This window comes from Pyricularia oryzae, chromosome 7 (genome assembly GCF_000002495.2).
Source record: "Pyricularia oryzae 70-15 chromosome 7, whole genome shotgun sequence".
In the NCBI taxonomy this organism is placed as follows: domain Eukaryota; kingdom Fungi; phylum Ascomycota; class Sordariomycetes; order Magnaporthales; family Pyriculariaceae; genus Pyricularia; species Pyricularia oryzae.
This window is the reverse complement of record NC_017854.1, coordinates 50,253-68,262: the sequence shown is the minus strand read 5'-3', so window position 1 is coordinate 68,262 and position 18,010 is coordinate 50,253. Positions and strand designations below refer to the sequence as shown.

The window sequence follows — 18,010 nt, the reverse complement described above, 5'->3', positions numbered from 1 at the left end:
ATATTTCCTCTTTTCCATTGGACCCTGGACTCCATCCCAGATCCCCCTGACGTCAAGTGGCGGTCAGAAAACACTTTCTTTATATGTGACATCACCTTGGCAAGCTTTCCCCTCTCTGCGTGGGCGGAATTTTGGGTTTTGCTTCGATAAGCTACTAAAAAGCTGACAGGAACCATCCAAAAACAACCTTTGTCCCATCTCTCGCTGGTGAGAAAAAAGTTATTTCACTTTACCATCTTCTGTCCTTATCAAGATTTCTTCTAATTTACCTGTATTCTTCTGTTTTCTTTCCCCAGCAAACATCAAAAAAACCACCACCTCTCTCCTCAGTAACAACATCACCACCCACACGCATACTTAATGGCTTTCAAGCTTTCCACCAAGCACCTTGCCGATATCGGCGCCCAGACTGAAAAGTCCATCCGCATCCCTAGCTACGATCGCAATGACGTGAAGGAGGGCATCGTCCACGTCGGCGTGGGCGGCTTCCACCGCGCCCACTTGGCCGTCTACGTCGACAAGCTGATGCAGAGCCACGGCGTGCGCGACTATGCCATCTGCGGCGTTGGTCTCCAGCCCGCCGACGCCTCCATGCGCGACGTCCTCGCCTCGCAGGACCACATGTACACCGTCATCGAGCGCTCCGCCGCCGGCAGCACCGCCCACGTCGTCGGCAGCATCCGCAACTTCCTCTTCGCCCCCGACGACCGCGAGGCCGTTATCGCAAAGATGGCACACCCAGACACCCACATCGTCTCGCTTACCATCACCGAGAGCGGCTACTACTACAACGAGAACACTCACGAGCTGCAGTCTGAGCACCCGGACATCCAGCACGACCTCGACCCGGCCAACGCCGCCAAGCCCAAGACCACCTTTGGCTTTTTGTACGCCGCCATGGTGAGGAGGCGGGAGCAGGGCCTCAAGCCCTTCACGGTGCTCTCGTGCGACAACATGCTCAAGAACGGCTCCATCACGAGGAACATGCTGCAGAGCTTCGCCAAGCTCAAGGACCCCTCGATGGCCGACTGGATCGCCCAGTACGGCGGCTTCCCCAACGCCATGGTGGACCGCATCACCCCGAGGACCTCGGACCCGGACATCAAGGAGCTGGCCGACAAGTTCAAGATTGACGACGCCTGGCCCGTCGTCACCGAGCCCTTTATGCAGTGGGTCGTCGAGGACAAGTTCGCCGACGGCCGGCCGCCCTTTGACCTGGTCGGTGTCCAGGTCGTCAAGGACGTCAAGGACGTCGAGCAGTTTGAGAAGCACAAGCTCCGCCTGCTCAACGCCAGCCACTCGGCCATGGGCTACCCTGGCCAGCTGGCCGGGTTCAAGTACGTGCACGAGGTCATGGAGCACCCGCTCTACCGCAAGTTCATCTGGCAGATGATGCAGGAGGAGGTCAAGCCCCTGCTGCCCGAGATCCCTGGAGTCGACATTGACGCCTACTGCAACACTCTGATGGAGCGCTTCTCCAACCCTACCATCATGGACCAGCTCCCCCGCATCGCACTCAACTCCTCGGGCAAGATGCCGCAGTTCGTCATGCCCTCCATCGCCGAGGCCATCTGGGTGACGGGCCCCTTCCGCAGGCTCGTCTTTGTCGCCGCCTGCTGGTTCCGCTACGTGCTCGGCGTCGACGACAAGGGCAACAAGTTCGAGGTCGACGACCCCATGCGCGAGGAGCTGCAGTCCAAGGCCCAGGCTGGAGGCACCAAGCCTCACGAGATCCTCAGCATCAAGTCGCTCTTTGGTGACGACTTGCGCGGGGACGAGCGCTTCCTCAAGGAGGTCACGCAAGCCATGGAGGACATTGCGCGCGACGGCGTCATGGCCACCATGCCCAAGTTTGTCAACGATGCCTAGGTGATTCAAGTCTATCTTTGGTACAATGATGTATTTTCCTTTGTTGTTGCTACTTTTTGGATGATGATTTATGTTTGAGCGTTACCTAAGGTATGGTTGTTAGACAAGATAGAATGGCTGTGGCCGGGTAAGAAAAAAAGAAGCGTTGTAATTCAGGATATTTGTCCAAATGATGCTGTTACGGTATGTTCGATATGTCTGCTGCAAGAAAAAGCCTATTACTGTAATCCAATCCCATGGCCGTTGATCACCCAAATCACCACCTCACGCAATCCCTCAATTCTGCCCTCCGTCATTTGTCAATTCAACAAGAGTGGAGGATTGGAGGGGTAGCCAGCAAGCTTGGAGTGACGCAGCTATTGACTGGGGTTGGGAGCTCTCAACCATTTACAAGCGGGGCTGTCTTGGCCGTGTTCCCCTGCGTTTTTGCCCCCAAGCTCCACCAGAGCGGAGCTCTGGCTCGGTGACTTGTCCGGGCGCGGGGGGTTCAAGTTCAACGACGCCACAACTAACGACGACACAGCTGCGTGGATGGACTACTTCGGATGCCGTTACTGCCTGCGTCCTGTACGACACAATGCGAGGGGCCGTCCGATGCCTTCATAATCGCACAAATTTTCCAATGCCCCCTCGCGCCATGGCCAGAAAGAACTCCAGGTACTCCAGCATGCTGAGCAGCGCTGTGAGGGTGTCTAGAGGCAGGCTTGCGACTGGCAAATTTTAGGTAAGCTGGCCTTGGATAATCCGCTACCTTTCTCCAACCGCCGTCTCGAGTCGCCGTCGTGTATTTATTTACAGTGCCACTCCCAACCGCTCAACAAGATGTAGAACTTCTTTGCGAAGAGCGTCCCGACCGATCAATTCTAACCACGATAGCACGCCGTGTTGGGTAGCCAAGTCACTGAGAACCACCGTAACTGCAACAGCTCGCTCAACGGCGGCCCGAGTTTCTTTTTGCCTGGGGATTAACGAAATCCCGCAGCATGTTTGGCCGCGTACATTTTTCTGCAGAACCAGTGCTTTCGAACCCATGAGTCGCTCATATTTCGACGCTTTACGTGGTAAAATTTTATCAGGGCTTGGCAACTTGGATCTGACTGGCGAAGACGTCGTGAGTGCTGCCTCCGCCTGCAGACAGTTCTGCTTCATGTCGGTCGTTCAAAATCGGTTTATCCTCATTCCACAGCCCTCTCATTCAAGACCAATGGCGCCGCCCACCCTCATTTTGACCAGCGAGGTACTCAGTTAATGCATGCGATGGCAGCCAGGATACCCCCTAGAGGAAGAATCGGGTGCCCTCCAAGGAAATTCTAATAGGTGCTAAATCAGCTCGCACGCATAAAGTACATGACTTGCATCTACGTGTCTAGAAATAGCACCTACACTTGGCTCCAGAAACCAAGTTCTCAAGTTATCCATATTGACTGCTCTCTCCTATACTAGGCTGTAACTTTGCTACTCTTATGTCATTTGCTCCCACTTGTCAAAGGTCATTCCACACAACCGCACAACCACACAAACACACATAATCTGCTTTGTACAATGCTTCTTCAGTATATCATTGCCACTGCCCGGCGCTATTGCCAGGGACACGGCTCTCAAAGCAGCAAAAAGAAGTACAGTGCCCGACGCAATGAGAATGTTGGCAACAGGGGAAATAGTGTCCAGGGAAATAGGTGCTAGAACTAATAAGGGTTACAAAGTTTGCTAATTTCGCTAACTACCTAATTAATATATTACCCTCGGATGGGAGCTTAGTTGCAATTGTAAAAATCGGGTACAAGTGTTTGGAACAAAAGCCGGGATGAGAAGACAGGAAAACCCAGACTTGCCACATTGATTATATCGCCCACCTTCAATCAAGATGCGACAACATGGATAGTTTGCAATACCCCTATCGCAACCTGCGCTCAGGCATCGGTAAAAGAAATAAAGTGAACCTTTTGAAATTGCGTTACCTGTCTTGAGTCGTAATTACCAACTTTTTCACCATTACACCTTGATATTTGTCTAAACGGTCGTACTTTAAAGTCTGAAATTCGCTCGCTCGCATAAATTCTGCATGACTAGCAATAAAGGTCTGAATTGTCCCGAAGGTTTAAACCCCTCGAAAACCGCCGAGAAGCAAACTGCTTCCAACCATTAGTACTTTTCTATTTGCTTTTTTTACTAGCAAGGAGTTTAATACAGTGGATTATATATATGGAAACGCTAGGGAACGTGGCGAATGTATTGCCAAACATCAAGCAAGCGTACCTTTCAACCTTGCGCCGTCACTGAACGAAACATACTCGAGGACAAAGGCCTCACAAAACCCAGTCGGCGACATAGATCCCAGGCTGCTGTATATGTATTTTGTTCTAGAGTTACAGCTTGTACGGCATGGAATCCTACTGCTTCCGATGCCAGACCTTGCATTGCGCACTTTCCCCCTTGACAAACCATCCTTTTGGCAGGTTAATGCCTTTGACAGTTGAGCAACCGTTCCATACGCTAATGTCATGGCCCTTGATTTTCCAGGTTGTCTGAACCGGTATACACTTTGCGCCTACAAGGATAGATCGATCAAAACATCCAATATATTTCGGAGGCCGATAAAGCTTGACCAAACACCCAGGGACAAGCCGAGTGTCGGCACCAGCTATCGTGTCCGTCTCAGTCAAGTCGGTCGCAGCGATCACGACGTGGAGAAGGGATAGACCGATGGCAACAAAGACGAGTTGTCCGACCTGCATGTTGGAAATTCTGAGCTCGGATGCCAAAGGGTAGCAAGCAAAGTGATATATGGCAGGGAAACGCGTTAGGTTGAGGACATTAGCGCTGCCGCTGGGTGGTAGGGAAGCTATTAGAGGAGGCTTATATATATATATATATATATATAGACTGGTGAGTAAGACAAAAATAGCACAGTTTTCTTGGCGGCGTTACCGGCGGGGACTATTCATGCGAACTACCTATTGTCATGTAGTTAGTTCCAGAAGAACAAGTTAGTTCCGCGGCTTCAGTTCCGTGCCCTGCGCTTCAGCCATTGCAGGACTGCTATCCAACAGAGACCGGAGCTTTTGCGACCCAAGGAATGCGCGCTCATCCGTGCGTAGTGTTTACTTTGGTTCTCGACATCAGTTGGTAAAAAGTAAAAAACAGACAGGAGCCACCCTTTGTAGTCTCACCGACTTTGCGGGATATGCCCAAGGCCCGGACCCTGGGACTGGGTCTTGGAGAGACAAAAGCAGCTGAGAGTGAACCTCTTTACAATGCTCGATAAATGTCCGACATGATGAGATGAGATTTTATGAGATAAGAATTTCTCTATTGCCGCTAAACTTCTAAAGTTACAAATTCCGCCTTCCGTCTCATGGGTAAAAAGAAAACGTAGACTTGACAGCAGATTGTGCCAGGCTAAAGCTCAAGGTCCCCCTGTCCAGGTTTAACAGAGGGCCAACGTTCCCACAGTATACCAACCGCTGGGGAAGTCGGCTCTGATGTCGTCGCAGTGATCTTTAGGGACAGTAACATAACGGCCAGCAACCTCCTCACTGTGACCAAATAGTATACATTTGTGGCCCATCAATTTACCCCACTCCTCTGCCCCTTTCGCTTTTTGCTTGTCCGATAGCTTTCGCTTGGGTTGATGGACCGTAACCATACAGCCATTCGCATCCCCGGTGTCCACAGTTTCCGATCTGCTTGGGGCATGGCCCCCTGCCGGAATGGCGTTGACAGCTGGGAGTAATAACATGGCTGCTATGGCCAAAGTCGATTGCTTAACGTGCATAATGGTTGTTGTTGTGAGGAAACTCAAAGTTAGGAGTCAGGAAGGTTGCCGTGAAACTCAGAATTAGGACTCAGGCCGGTTGCTGTGAAACTCAAAATAAGGACTCAAGAAGGTTGCTGTGATAATCAAAGGTAGGGGCAAGGAGATTCTGGAACAAGAGTTCGTGGACGTATTAAATACTTAGCTACACAACTGAGGTAGCAAGTATAGCCGGCGCCTTGCATTACTTTAGATGCTTAGACTTCAGCTTGGCGAATAATTCTTAGTCTAGTGGTAAAGGTAAGACTCCATCCCATTGCATAATTGCCAAATGCTGTGGACCTCGCGGTCTTGGCCGGCTCTGCTAATAGCTGGTGCAAAAAAGAAAAAGAAAAAGATTCAGGTACTTGAAGCTCCCCGCAAACAGTCAAGTTGGTGAAGGACCACGCATAGACAGACGACTTACGGTAGCAGGGGAGGGTCTGTTTTTCTCAGGTCCCCTAATGGTCCCTTTGCGTATCACAGGGTAAAAATAGATCCTACATTACAGATTTGTACCCACCTGTTGGCATTGCTTATGCAATGAACTAGACCAGTGAATGTAACCTTTGTTTCTTTGAGAAGATTAGGGCGCAGTTTAACATTAATTATATCATCTCCGCGATCTTTTGACAAAAGTCTAGATTAGCCCAGGGAGCTAGCAGATGCGAGATCATGTGACGTGGGAAAATAAGGTATCATGGGTTGCATGACATGATAAACCTATAGCTTATCATATTATGGCAGATCGCAATTATATCTCCCGAGTCATTGGTATTTCAGCATCACGCCAAGCAATATTTTGTGATTTTATAGAACTGCACGTAAAATTAACACAGACTGGCCAATGCCTGATGGGTCGTCCCGTGACTCCAATCTGATATGGAGTCAATTTCCCTTCTGATAGAACCTAGTTAGCTTTCGGTCTGGGAGTGCAGAAAAAAAGGGGGAAAGAGGCTTAGCTCTAATTATAGCTGCCTCCCTCAGTTGTCAATCAAGACAGCTGGCCTCTTGAGAGGCGAAGGAAAATCCATGGGAGAAAAGATAAATGGCAATGCTGTCCCGGGCAGAATTGGTCTCGCCAGTAACGTAACCGTGGACCTACCTATACAGAGAGATAAGAAGCTCGGGGCCATTAGCACCCTGCCGAGATCTTCAGACATTAGGGGACTGTGGGGAGGTAACCATATTCGTTGGAGATGGTAGATTGAATTATGCCTTTTCGATTTTGTCAGCTGAGCATTTACCATAGTGGTAGGGGTAAAAGTCCATCCCCCGGTACAGTGTCCGCTGGTGTGGACTTTGGGCTTTGCCGACTTTGGTAATACTTGGTTTTGAACGGAAAAGAAATTACCACGTAGGTACTTGGTGATTCCCGCGAACGATCAAGTTAATAAGGGTCCACGCTCACACATACGGTGACAAGGAATGGCATTTTTTTTGCCTGCATCCGTGGTAAATAGCCCCTTTCAATTTATCGCCTGAGGGCCTGAGCATTCAATAGCCCCTCGATTTCGTCAGCCGAGCACCTCATAGCCCACCGTATGTCAATAAAGTCGTGAATCAGGGGCTGGATTCTCAAAAGACTATCCTATCCTATCCTAGAGTCTTGTTTACTTGGAAGTTGGTGGAGCGGCGCAGATCGACCTTGGGGATTGTTTGGTCACTCCACTCTGTCGGTGGAGTGGTTGACCAGCTCGGGGAACTCAACACATTCCTTGAGATGAGTGCAAGTAGAAGCTCTGATGTTTCAAGTATGTTATTATTTGGATGGAATTCAGTAATTAGCCCCGCCTCGAGGGGACAAGGACTAAGGGATACGAACGATATCATGCAAAATTACAATACAGTATGAACCATATGATATTATGTAGGCAACATTGCATCAGGCGTCTGACGAAATTGACACAATTGCAGCTATGCAATCTCGATTAATATGCGCCGAGGCACGTTTGTAAAATTTGCATCAAGAAGATCCCACATTTGGTCATCCAACCAGCTGTGTTCTTTTTTTACCGTCACCATCCCTGTACTCCATTCACGGCCGGGATGTCGGAATTCCACAGTCGGCCAACCGCAGCCTTGTGGGGCCGGGATTCCAGTCACGAGTGGTACTATGAGTGGGTATGGAGGAAAACTTTGACACATCCACAGCCAACTGGTGTCGACGCACGCAAGGACAGACGAGCCAACGTCTGCTCGAAGGTTCTGCCCCTGCGACGTCCAAAGGGTAAGATCTGTACTGCTTCGGGGGGACGAATTGATCAGACAGGCTTCGAGAAGCCGTCAAGATCAGAAGCCGGGATATTGCTCTCGGTGGCCCCACTCGAACCAACGCGGCGGCCTGGGCCCAAGAACCACTCGGAGTCCCTGGTTCTCCATTCCGATAGACCACCCGAACGCCCCAGGAGCAAGACGCACCTCTTGGACCTGCACATCGGCCAGGCCGCTTTTGCCGTTGCTCATCGGTCCATTCAGGCTTTACGAGCTACGCGTCCCGGGACACGTCGGCTCGATAAACATCTTGAGCCGGCCGATTGAAAGACGCCCTCGAACACCTACCTACCTGGCCGCAATTTCCACGAGCGGCCGAACTGTGGTCGATGGGGAAGCCATATGGAATCGACTGTGTCTTGGAACACAGGAAGTCACAACTCATCCCTCGTCCCGCCTGGGGCAAAGTCATCACGAAAGGCTCGCTCGAGCCTAGCTGAGTCCATATCACCGGCAACATGGAGCTTCTCAAGATCTTGGCCATGGCCCAGAGCCTCCTCGGCTTAGCGATGGCTCGCGCCATGGCCCAGACGGGAACTGGGACTCAGACCTTCACCCCTGCCACCGACCTGAAGCTCCCGTACAGCCTCGAGGCAGCCTCGGCCATGGTCAGCGTCGTCATGAAGAAACCCTCCATCGTGCTGGAAAACCTGCCCTCGCTCAGCGACGTCAAGTGCGCCGACGGCAACGTCGTCCTGTCGTTCGGCAATGCCGAAGCAGCACGCTCTGCCAAGGAGGCCTGGCCCAGCTCCGGCGACTTCATCATCGTCATGGACGAAACTCCCGGCACCTGCAGTGGCGATAGAGAGCGCGGCTTCTTCCTGCTCGGGGCGCTCGTTCATGATGAGGACAAGTTTACAATCACGGCCGCCGCCCAGAAGCGTGACCCCAAGGATGAAGTTGAGGATGCAGTCATTCACTTTACCCGAATCACCGAGGTCACTGCCGCGGAACACCACGAACTCGTGGCCAGAGGCGGGAGAAAGACGCTACACATGGGCCCCAAAACTTTCAAACTGGACATGTCAAACAAGACACTCATCAACACCAAGCCGCTATACATACATTCGGATCGCGCCTCCTTTACCAGCACCGTGCAGATTGAAGGCCACGTCCATTTCAACCTGGCCAAAATGAAGTTGAAAGAGTTCAACATTCAAGTGGAGCTCGACTACGACCTTGACCTGAACGTAACTACACGCATCAACAGCCGCCTGGGAATCGACGTCTTTACCTACAGTCCGCTCGTGGCCGCCCTCTATGGTATACGCATCCCGGGAATCCTCTCCGTCGGTCCCCGGGCCGCTTTATCGCTGGGGATCGAAGTGGCAGCCGAAGGCCCCGTCAACATCACGTCCGTCTACCGCTCAACCATGAAGGGCGCCATAGCGCGTTTGGACCTGCTCGATAAGCACGGTAGCAAGGCCGAGGGCTGGAAACCCAAGACCAACGGGTCGGTGGACGTTTCGACGCGGTTGCAGCTGCAAATCAACCCCTTTGTGGACCTGACCGTGGAGTTTGCCATCCGGATGTTTGGGGGCCTGATCGATTTGGGATCCGGAATCTCGGTGCGTCCGACGCTGGTCAATGCCTACGTGATCGGGTCAAACTTTACCCAGAACAGCACGGGGATCCAATTGAGCGGGCCAGAGTGTCCCAATTCGGCACCGAGGGGCTCCTGCTGTCTCAACTCGGCGTGGTACGAGAGCAGGTTCTGGTTCATAGTCAGGGCCTTTGTGACCCGTTTCTACTTCATACCGTTGTACCAGTTCAACGTGCCCATCTACAAGAGCCAGTGCTGGCCTTTGAAGGAGGGTTACCTGCCTATGGCGGTGTCGGCCAATGCGTCGACCAGCGGGAATTGGACGGGCTCGTTATTGAAGCCCCAGCCCAAGAGGAGGTCTAGTATTCTTGAAGCGACCCATTTTTCCACAGTTTAGAACTTTCAAGCGAGCTTGATCATGCAGCGCCGAGGCTTTAGTTGCTTGTTTCATTACTTTTTACTTTCTTTTTTGTCTTTTCTTTTCTTTTCTTTTTTTTTTTATCTTTCTCCCACGTGTCTTTTCATCCTTCTTTTTCATCTCTCTTTTACCTCTCCTTTCTCCCTTTCTTTTGTATATTTCCTTTGTATATTTGTTTTATTGTACACATACCCTCCCCAGCTTCTGCGGGATCTAATCACGTCATGACCATGTTATTTACGAAATATAAACAAAGTGTAACTCTTCGATTACCTTTGCGGAATCGTGCCTCTTTCAATTCTCAACCAGCTTCTGAGAGCTTTCTATTACTTGCCTGAACACGGTCGCACCCACGCCAACTCTAGTCTCCTCGGCAAGCCCCATCAGGCCCAGCGTTCCAAACAGCTCGTTCAACGCCTGCACGTCGAAAGCCCACGTATCGTTCCCAAAACCGCCCCGCTGTGGGATGTCGTCATGTTTGCATGCCCGCCTTGGGCCGATGGCGATGCGAGTCTCACCGTCTGGGCCTGCCGGCCACCTCGGCTACTTTTCTAATTGAGAAGGCTGATGATAAGAGCCATCCGACCTCTTGGGCGGCTGAGACTGCGAATAGTTGCGAACTACCATCATCTTGTTACGGAACCAGCAACTTTGCCGACGCTGGTATACACAGCCAGACCAAGTTCCAACCAATGTGGTCAAGAGGATGTTCAATACGTGGAAGCGGAAGTTTGTTTTTTCCGCGACCTCGTTGAAACAGTCGAGATTATCATCGCCATAGTCGGGCGCGCAGTGATGGAACGCCAATTCCGTTCCCGCCGGTGGCAGCGATTTTGCATGTCAAAGGAAGCGACAGCAGGCCTTGTTTTGGGTACCATGGCCAAGTCAGGGACTACCGCAGCACGAAATCGTTTCGGCAGGTGAGCCTCGGGCGAGGAATACGTATCCAGTCCACAGGGTAGCCCCGAGCGATTTGGAAGAGGTTCAGAGGCTGAGAGGCCATGAATAGCGCCACCGAGGTCAAAGGTCTATGGGAGACCGCTGTTGAAGTGGCATGCGCCACAGGCACATGATTCGCGAGCGCAATTGCATGAGAACGTGGAGCAAGGAATCATTGAACAACTCCCATAAACAGAAACAGAGATCAGCGCGCGATTCAGTAACGCACGTATCCAAAAGTAATACTGCATGGGTAATCAATTGCTGATGAGCGAGCGGAGATGGTCAAAAGTGGCTAGAAGGTCCGGCGGAAACCAGCAAGCCAACTGAAGGTGTGGTATTTTAAGACCGGTAGGCTGCGAAGCCCGCCTCTAATTCTTGGGAGCACCACCGAAATCCTCAAAAAGTTGGAAGCAGATGTTTCAAAAATGTACAAATGATTTTATTTAGCACACGCGTTTTGTATACTCTAGAGACATGTTTATCAAATTGCTTTCACTCTAGTTTGTATATAAATACGGGCCTTCCAGCAGTCCTACCTGCATATCATTGTTTTCTACCATCATCCGCTACCTTAATATCTGTGGCATAGTCAGTCGTTTAATCTCGGTCATTTATCTCTCTCCACATTCTCTTGGTATTATACTTTCGCTTTTCTATTCCTTTCTTCCTTAGGTACAAGCCAAAAAAAAAGCATTACAAAGCAGTCTACGCCATGTTCGCTTTGGCGCATTTCGCCGTCGCCGCCCCTGCAGGGGCGTTTAACCGCTTTCCCACCCCAGCCCCTCCAGCCAACATGTCCCCAGGCTCCACCAGTTATCCAACTGATGTCGGCGGCCGATACAATGGCGGACCAACTTCTAACGATCAATACGGCGCCCCTGCAGGGGGCTTTACAAGCCAAATGCCTCCAGGCAACGGGCCCGCAGGCTCCACCAGTTATCCAGCTGATGTCGGTGGCCGATACAATGGCGGACCAACTTCTAACAAGCCATACGATCCATACCAGGCCGAACTCGACCCCAAAGACCCCCCCAAGAGGTAAGCAAAGTCTTTTCTTTTCTTTTTACTATTACAGGCGGCAGAGATTCATGATTTTCTTCTTGTAAAACAGGGTACAGACAGCGTGCTAAAGCGCGAGCAAAGAAAGTCGGATTTGCTGTTGCTGTGGCTTGTATCGAAGGTCCCTCTCTGGCACTACATGCGGCTTTGGCAACACATCAACTCTGTAGTGAAAGGAGAAGGAACAGGAAAGAGCAAAAAGAGCAGGAGAGACAAGAGAGGAAACAAAATGCTGGCATGGGTGGCCGCTAGTAAGAGCTACTGGCGGTATCCCTGACAAGGCTTTACACGTGAAAAGGTTTCAGCAAGATGTAATTTTCAAGTCAATACTAATAATGTTGCTTGCTTTCCACAGGCTTTTGGGAAAAGGCTGAAGATTTCGGTGATAATGCTAGAAATATTTGCGCCTGCGGACTAGCCGTTACTATGGCTGTCCCGCTTGCTATAGCCGGCAACTGTTTCGCACGTTGTGGCTTTGAACCAGGATCCCCAAGAAACATGTTGGGACGGTGTGTGGAGAAAGGAGCCAAGGCTTGCTGGGGGATATACAACCGCGAGCGCGAGTATACAGCCCGGAAACAAGCCAAGAAACTAGGCCAGGACCAAACTGGGGAGCAAAGAGAGAACCGACCACAGGGCGGGCAAGCGGGTGGTAGCAGGGTTCCTCATCATGCGCCTGACAATGGGCCTACCCGGGGCCCCAACTAGGCCACTGGGCTGGGCTCTGGAGATAGATAGGGTCACAGAGAAACTGGTGTAGTGGGCTTTTACTGATTCTTTGTCGGCATCCCACAGGTCATTTGTAGGAGGAAAAGAAGTCTGCGAGCGGCATGTTCTCAAGTTAGAGAACAATACCAGGGGTAAAAGGGACGGTAAATGAGGTTTGACATAAGCTTAAAGCCACTTGGTAACCAATTCGTGTTCGCAGTATGTACTTAAATATCAAACTCGGGTTTGACCAGTCTCTCGCTTGTGCGCTCCCGTATGTTATACACTGAACAACAATACCGCTGTTGATTACCAATTGACATGACAATATTGACGGCAGCAGTGGCATGTAGTTGGACCGAATAGTTACTGTCGAAAGTGTTGGCAATATAATTTAGCTTGGATCCAGTAAAGTGAGTAAACCGACCTCAGCACATGATCAATCTAACCACAGGCCGACCAGCGTGAATCATCTGCGTCAACACCTAGACCAATACCTTGGCGCTCATCCACATGACAACTTGAAGCAACTGCCTCGGACGGCATGTCACTGTGTTCCGGGGTATATCTGACCCAGGAACCGAGACGCTGTGTCCTGCACTCTGTCAAGTTGTCAACCTATCAGGTACACACAGAGGAATCTGCAACTGCTTTCAAGGCGTCCTCATGTTCAAAGTCGTCCGCCAGCGCTTTCATGTCGTTATCAACCACTCAGCACGGGAACTCGTCTGCAGTGACTATGCGCTAATGAGCCATAAAGTCTTGAGGGTCTTCAAAGCAACTCACCCTAACCCACCAGGATCAAAGCTACCACCACCTCGACGGCCCACGTTCGAAACCTGTGGCCCAAGGCTTTTCTTTTGGTGCCGCTCTTCCCCTGAAGGCACCTGCACGAAGCCTATTCGATTGCTTACAAAGAGCATCACTACCTTGGCTGGGGCTTGGTACTATTGCCGAGGCCAGCAACCACGGGTGTGAGCTGACCATCGCCCGCCCTAGGTGACGGGTGCGAATAGGGCTGCTCCTATCTGGATCAACCCTACCTCGGGTTTTGTTGGTTTCAGTCGTGTTGTTCTTTTTACCCAAGGCACTTCCAATTCTCATTCCGGCCTTCCCGATTGCAGGCTTACTACCTGCGATTAAACCCACAACATTTGTTATTACGCCAGGATTGCAGATTCCACGCTCTTGCTTTTTGCGGACTTGTTACCGCATTCTATATCCAATCCATGTTATTGTCTCCAGCTCCTTGACAGCCCCGGAGATGATTGGTCAATTATTATAGCGATTAAAATTTGAGATGTTTCATCCGTCGTTGGGCAACTTTCGCGGAGAAAACAAAAGGTTTAATTCTCTATTATACTTTGAATGACGGCTGTATCCGCCCGACCCAAACCCAACCAAAGTTCATCCCCTCGCGGTTTCATACCTTTAGCGCAAAGGCATTATAGTCGTCATATATTTGATTCCATGAATCAGAACCTGGAAGGGTGCAAAGGGTGTAAAATGTGCCAGGGGCGGGGTATAGGCAAATGACAGCGGCCCCTGACACATTATTAAGTTGGTCTGAAGTAAAATATCCCCTTTCACACTAGTTTGTTGAGGAGGCGTTCACCATCCCGAAGGCAAATCTCGCAGACAACGGCTACGTCAACGATCCTTGCGTATGATATAGACGTCGGTTGAAGGTAAACCTTGTCATTTGTCATCCATCTCGGTGCAGTCCAATTCCTAGAGGACGGAACATGTGCTTTGCCAGTAGAATGATAGTGGATGGAATATTCATAAAGTTGTTGATATCTATGCGCTGTCCAGTAGTCTGGATACTTGACCAAAAATGCTCTCAAACAAACCATAAAGGCAGGTTTAGGGCTTAATTGACCTTTGTAAAACGTCAACCGAACAGAAAAGTATCCCCTGTGTGCCCACCAAACACTGCTCTACAATGCCACATCAAGACGGTAAAGAAGACTTGAGGGAAGCAGAGACCAAGGAGCTCGTCCCTCAAACGTCGATCGGAACTACCCAGAATGAGCCCGTGCTGGGAGAGGAGGAGAAGCCCACACCTGAAGCGAAAGCGGAAAGTTCAAAGGAAGAAAAGCCAGACGACATTCAGTATCGCAACACGCTGCAGACCAATCTTTTGGCCATTGGACTGTGTTTGGGAATGTTCGTCGTGGCCTTGGATAACACCGTGATTGGTAATTAATTATGTCTCCCGCTTCCTGCTTCATCTCAGCCGGGAATATACTGACCCGAGGAACATTTCCCACATCATTCCAGCCATCGCAATCCCAAAGATAACCACGGATTTCCACTCGCTAGACAACACCGGCTGGTACGGTTCAGCCTACATGCTCACCAACTGCGCCCTGCAGCCCATGTTTGGCAAAGTTTACACTCATTTCAATGTCAAGTGGACATATCTATGCTCCTTGCTAGTCTTTGAGCTCGGATCGGTCTTGTGTGCTGCAGCGACAAACCCGGCAATGCTGAGCGCCGGGCGGGCCGTGGCCGGTGCCGGTGCCGCGGCTCTTTTCAACGGAGCCATGAACATCATTAGCTACAGCGTCCCTCTGAGAAAGCGTTCCATTTATATCGGACTCCTGGCGGGCATGTACAGTATCGCTTCTGTCGTGGGTCCGATCCTGGGTACGTATCTACCTTTCCGCTGCGTTGAACGTGAGGGTCGGCTTAACTAACATGTAAGTTTTTAGGTGGTGCTTTGACCGAGTACGTCACTTGGCGGTGGTGCTTCTGGTAGGCCTCCATTTCCCCTGATACGGTTGTACAAGTCCAATAGGCTTCACTTACTTAGACCAGTTTGCTTGCAGGATAAAGTACGTCGTTCCCGAGTAAAAAAAAACTCCCTCAAGACTCTCATGGCCCCAAGCTGACAACCAGATAGCCTCCCGGTTGGCGGAGTTACCGCATTAAGCGTGGTGCTCATCTTTTCCAGCCCTGCCAAAAAAGCAGCCAAGTTGACATTCCGGGAGAGGATGGGCAAACTTGACCTGGTCGGCACAGTGCTGTTCATTAGCTCCATTGTATGCCTGCTCTTGGCATTACAGTGGGGAGGGACCACCTACTCTTGGAGCGACTCTAGAGTCTGGGGTTGTTTCCTCGGCTTTGCACTAATCGGCATGGTATTCGTCTGGCTTCAGCTCCGGATAGGTGACGAGTAAGGTTTCCTTCACCAACTGGCTCTCTTTTTGCTGCGCCCCGTTACTGACGTTGAATTTAAATCCCTTGTGGCCTTGCCCACTCAGTGCCACAATTCCGCCTTGCATCATCAAGCAGCGGACGATGTGGTCTATACTCTGCTTCGAACTGCTGCTGGCCGTTGGCCTCTATCTGCTGGTGTACTATCTGCCCTTTTACTTCCAAGCAGTCCGACTTCTCTCCGCTCAAGGCTCGGGAATCCGAATGATCCCGCTTCTCGTCTCCGTCACCATCGCCTCCATCGTGAGCGGCGGCTTGACCACCGCCACCGGCCACTACGTTCCCCTGCTCCACGTGAGCGCCGTCATGTTCACCGTCGCGGCCGGCCTCTGCTGTACCCTCAAGGTGGATTCGTATGCGGGCGAATGGGTCGGATACCAGCTGCTCGCGGGTATCGGAGTCGGGCTGTCCCTCCAGGTCGGCTACGTGGCGGCCCAGGTGGTCCTCCCACAGGAGCAGCAGGCCTCGGGAGTCGCTCTCGTCTCGTTCTGCGCCTCCTTGGGAGGCGCCCTGGCTGTGTCGTTGGGGAACAACGTCTTCTTGAACGCCTTGACGGATGAGCTGCGGAGCCGGATTCCCGATCCGGATGTCATAGACGCAATTATACGGGCTGGCGCGTCCAACGTCGCGTCGGCAACTCCGCCCTCGCTGTTGCCCGACGTTGTTCTCAGTTACAACGGGGCCATCACGAGGGCTTTCATCGTCGCGATTCCCATGGGAGCTGCGTCCTTGTTCTTTTGTCTCTTTACCGAGTGGAGAAAGATTGATACCAAGAAGCCGAGTGACGAGGGACCATCGAAGGACTCGAAGGCGACAGTGTGATGTGAAGACGAGAATGTTGTGCGAGATTGTATTGAAAAGTAGAAACAATTTGGGTATTTGCCGGGGTATTTGGGAGCAATTTGAGGGTTATGGGTTACAAGTCCGTGACATAAAATCTGTCACGTACAAAGGGGATACGTTGATAAGAGGGGAACGCCAGCTTTTAGTGTCTAGTCTAGTACATCAGTAAAAAGTCTCAAGGGGGGACATCCAACATGTGCTATACTCTGTGAGTCTGTGTAAGCCTTGGCACAAAAACCGCTTGGATTTCTCAACATTCCAAAACTTAAACTACGCGGAACCATCAAACACGCAAAGCCCACTACATAGACAATCATGGCTCGCGTCGGGATAGCCACGACTATTGGGTGGAGATTAAAAATAGCGCTACCAAGGGATTTCCGCCCCATTGTACTCGTGATACGCTCCCGGGCGAACCTCCATACCGGGGATGTGGACCTTGAGGAATTTGCCATTCAGATCCTTGTTATCCTTTGCTGTCGCTTTCAGGACCCCCTCCACGGACGTTGAAGCATCCAAGTCGGCAGTGTAACTTGTCATGTCCGTTTTCACCCACTGTTTCTGTCAGATCAGTCACAGTGCAGACGAGAGGGAGGGAGGTCGGGTATGCCGGACAGTCGGAGCTGATGCCGAGTTCTCGGGAGAGAAACTTACGCCGGGGCAAATGGAAAAGACGCCGAACCCCTCTTCCTCGAGGGAGTACGCATACTGGACAGTGAGGGCGTTGAGGGCAGTTTTGGATATCTTGTAGGCGTATTGTTTCGATATCATCCACTTGCGGGCGTGGGCCATGGAACAGACACTCGACCCACTGCGTAACATGATGGGATACTTCGGTCAGTCCAGTCCCGATCCCCACAACTTTCCCAAGCCTTCAGCTCTTTGTCACTCACATGTTTACAATCTTCTTCTGCTTCCCTTGTCGCAGCAGAGGCAAAAAGGCCGCAGTCACGTAGTGAACAGCCTCGACGTTGGTCTCGAGCATTCTGCGCAGGGTGTCCATTTCCTCAACGCTCTTGTCGTACTCTATAATGCCGGCGTTGTTGATGAGCACGTCGAGGCCCCGCCCGTCTAGCTTCTCTTTGACCTGCTCGACGCCCGTGGCGACGCTCTCCTTGTCGGTCAGGATCATGTGGATGATGACAACACGACCTTGGGACGAGTCTGCAAGTTGCTGTAGCTCCGCCGACGGCTCGGCACGTACGGTTCCGAAGACCTTCGAGACCTCGCTCGGGGGCCGTTCTTGAAGGTTCTTCACAAACGCGAGGCCCAGTCCCCTGCTGGCGCCAGTGATGAGATATGTTGACATGTTTGCCTGCAAGGGTTTGTTTCTAAACTT

General features: G+C 51.3%; 7 protein-coding genes across 7 annotated transcripts; 4 read left to right on the top strand and 3 right to left on the bottom strand.

Moving 5' to 3' along the window:
• Positions 1-108: 108 nt before the first annotated feature.
• MGG_10334 (mannitol 2-dehydrogenase) lies at positions 109-2,155 on the top strand. The gene has a single exon (XM_003720435.1). The coding sequence runs from the start codon at positions 361-363 to the stop codon at positions 1,867-1,869; it is 1,509 nt and encodes a 502-aa protein (XP_003720483.1). The 5' UTR covers positions 109-360; the 3' UTR covers positions 1,870-2,155.
• A 2,104-nt stretch (positions 2,156-4,259) lies between these two features.
• Positions 4,260-4,604, bottom strand: MGG_10335 (uncharacterized protein; the record flags this gene model as incomplete). Its single annotated transcript, XM_003720434.1, has 1 exon — positions 4,260-4,604. One exon carries the CDS (start codon positions 4,602-4,604, stop codon positions 4,260-4,262), a length of 345 nt encoding a protein of 114 aa, XP_003720482.1.
• Positions 4,605-5,296: 692 nt separating this feature from the next.
• Positions 5,297-5,644, bottom strand: MGG_15443 (uncharacterized protein; the record flags this gene model as incomplete). The annotated part of the gene is made up of 1 exon (XM_003720433.1): positions 5,297-5,644. The coding sequence occupies one exon, from the start codon at positions 5,642-5,644 to the stop codon at positions 5,297-5,299; it is 348 nt and encodes a 115-aa protein (XP_003720481.1).
• Positions 5,645-8,394: 2,750 nt separating this feature from the next.
• Positions 8,395-10,114, top strand: MGG_10337 (uncharacterized protein; the record flags this gene model as incomplete). Its single annotated transcript, XM_003720432.1, has 2 exons — positions 8,395-9,809; positions 10,099-10,114. The coding sequence occupies 2 exons, from the start codon at positions 8,395-8,397 to the stop codon at positions 10,112-10,114; spliced, it is 1,431 nt and encodes a 476-aa protein (XP_003720480.1).
• A 1,518-nt stretch (positions 10,115-11,632) lies between these two features.
• Positions 11,633-12,606, top strand: MGG_15442 (uncharacterized protein; the record flags this gene model as incomplete). The annotated part of the gene is made up of 3 exons (XM_003720431.1): positions 11,633-11,877; positions 11,962-12,149; positions 12,254-12,606. 3 exons carry the CDS (start codon positions 11,633-11,635, stop codon positions 12,604-12,606), a joined length of 786 nt encoding a protein of 261 aa, XP_003720479.1.
• A 1,945-nt stretch (positions 12,607-14,551) lies between these two features.
• Positions 14,552-16,650, top strand: MGG_15441 (MFS transporter; the record flags this gene model as incomplete). The annotated part of the gene is made up of 5 exons (XM_003720430.1): positions 14,552-14,807; positions 14,890-15,258; positions 15,324-15,366; positions 15,515-15,787; positions 15,876-16,650. The coding sequence occupies 5 exons, from the start codon at positions 14,552-14,554 to the stop codon at positions 16,648-16,650; spliced, it is 1,716 nt and encodes a 571-aa protein (XP_003720478.1).
• A 387-nt stretch (positions 16,651-17,037) lies between these two features.
• Positions 17,038-17,980, bottom strand: MGG_10341 (uncharacterized protein; the record flags this gene model as incomplete). Its single annotated transcript, XM_003720429.1, has 3 exons — positions 17,038-17,226; positions 17,326-17,482; positions 17,565-17,980. 3 exons carry the CDS (start codon positions 17,978-17,980, stop codon positions 17,038-17,040), a joined length of 762 nt encoding a protein of 253 aa, XP_003720477.1.
• Between the last annotated feature and the right edge of the window lie 30 nt (positions 17,981-18,010).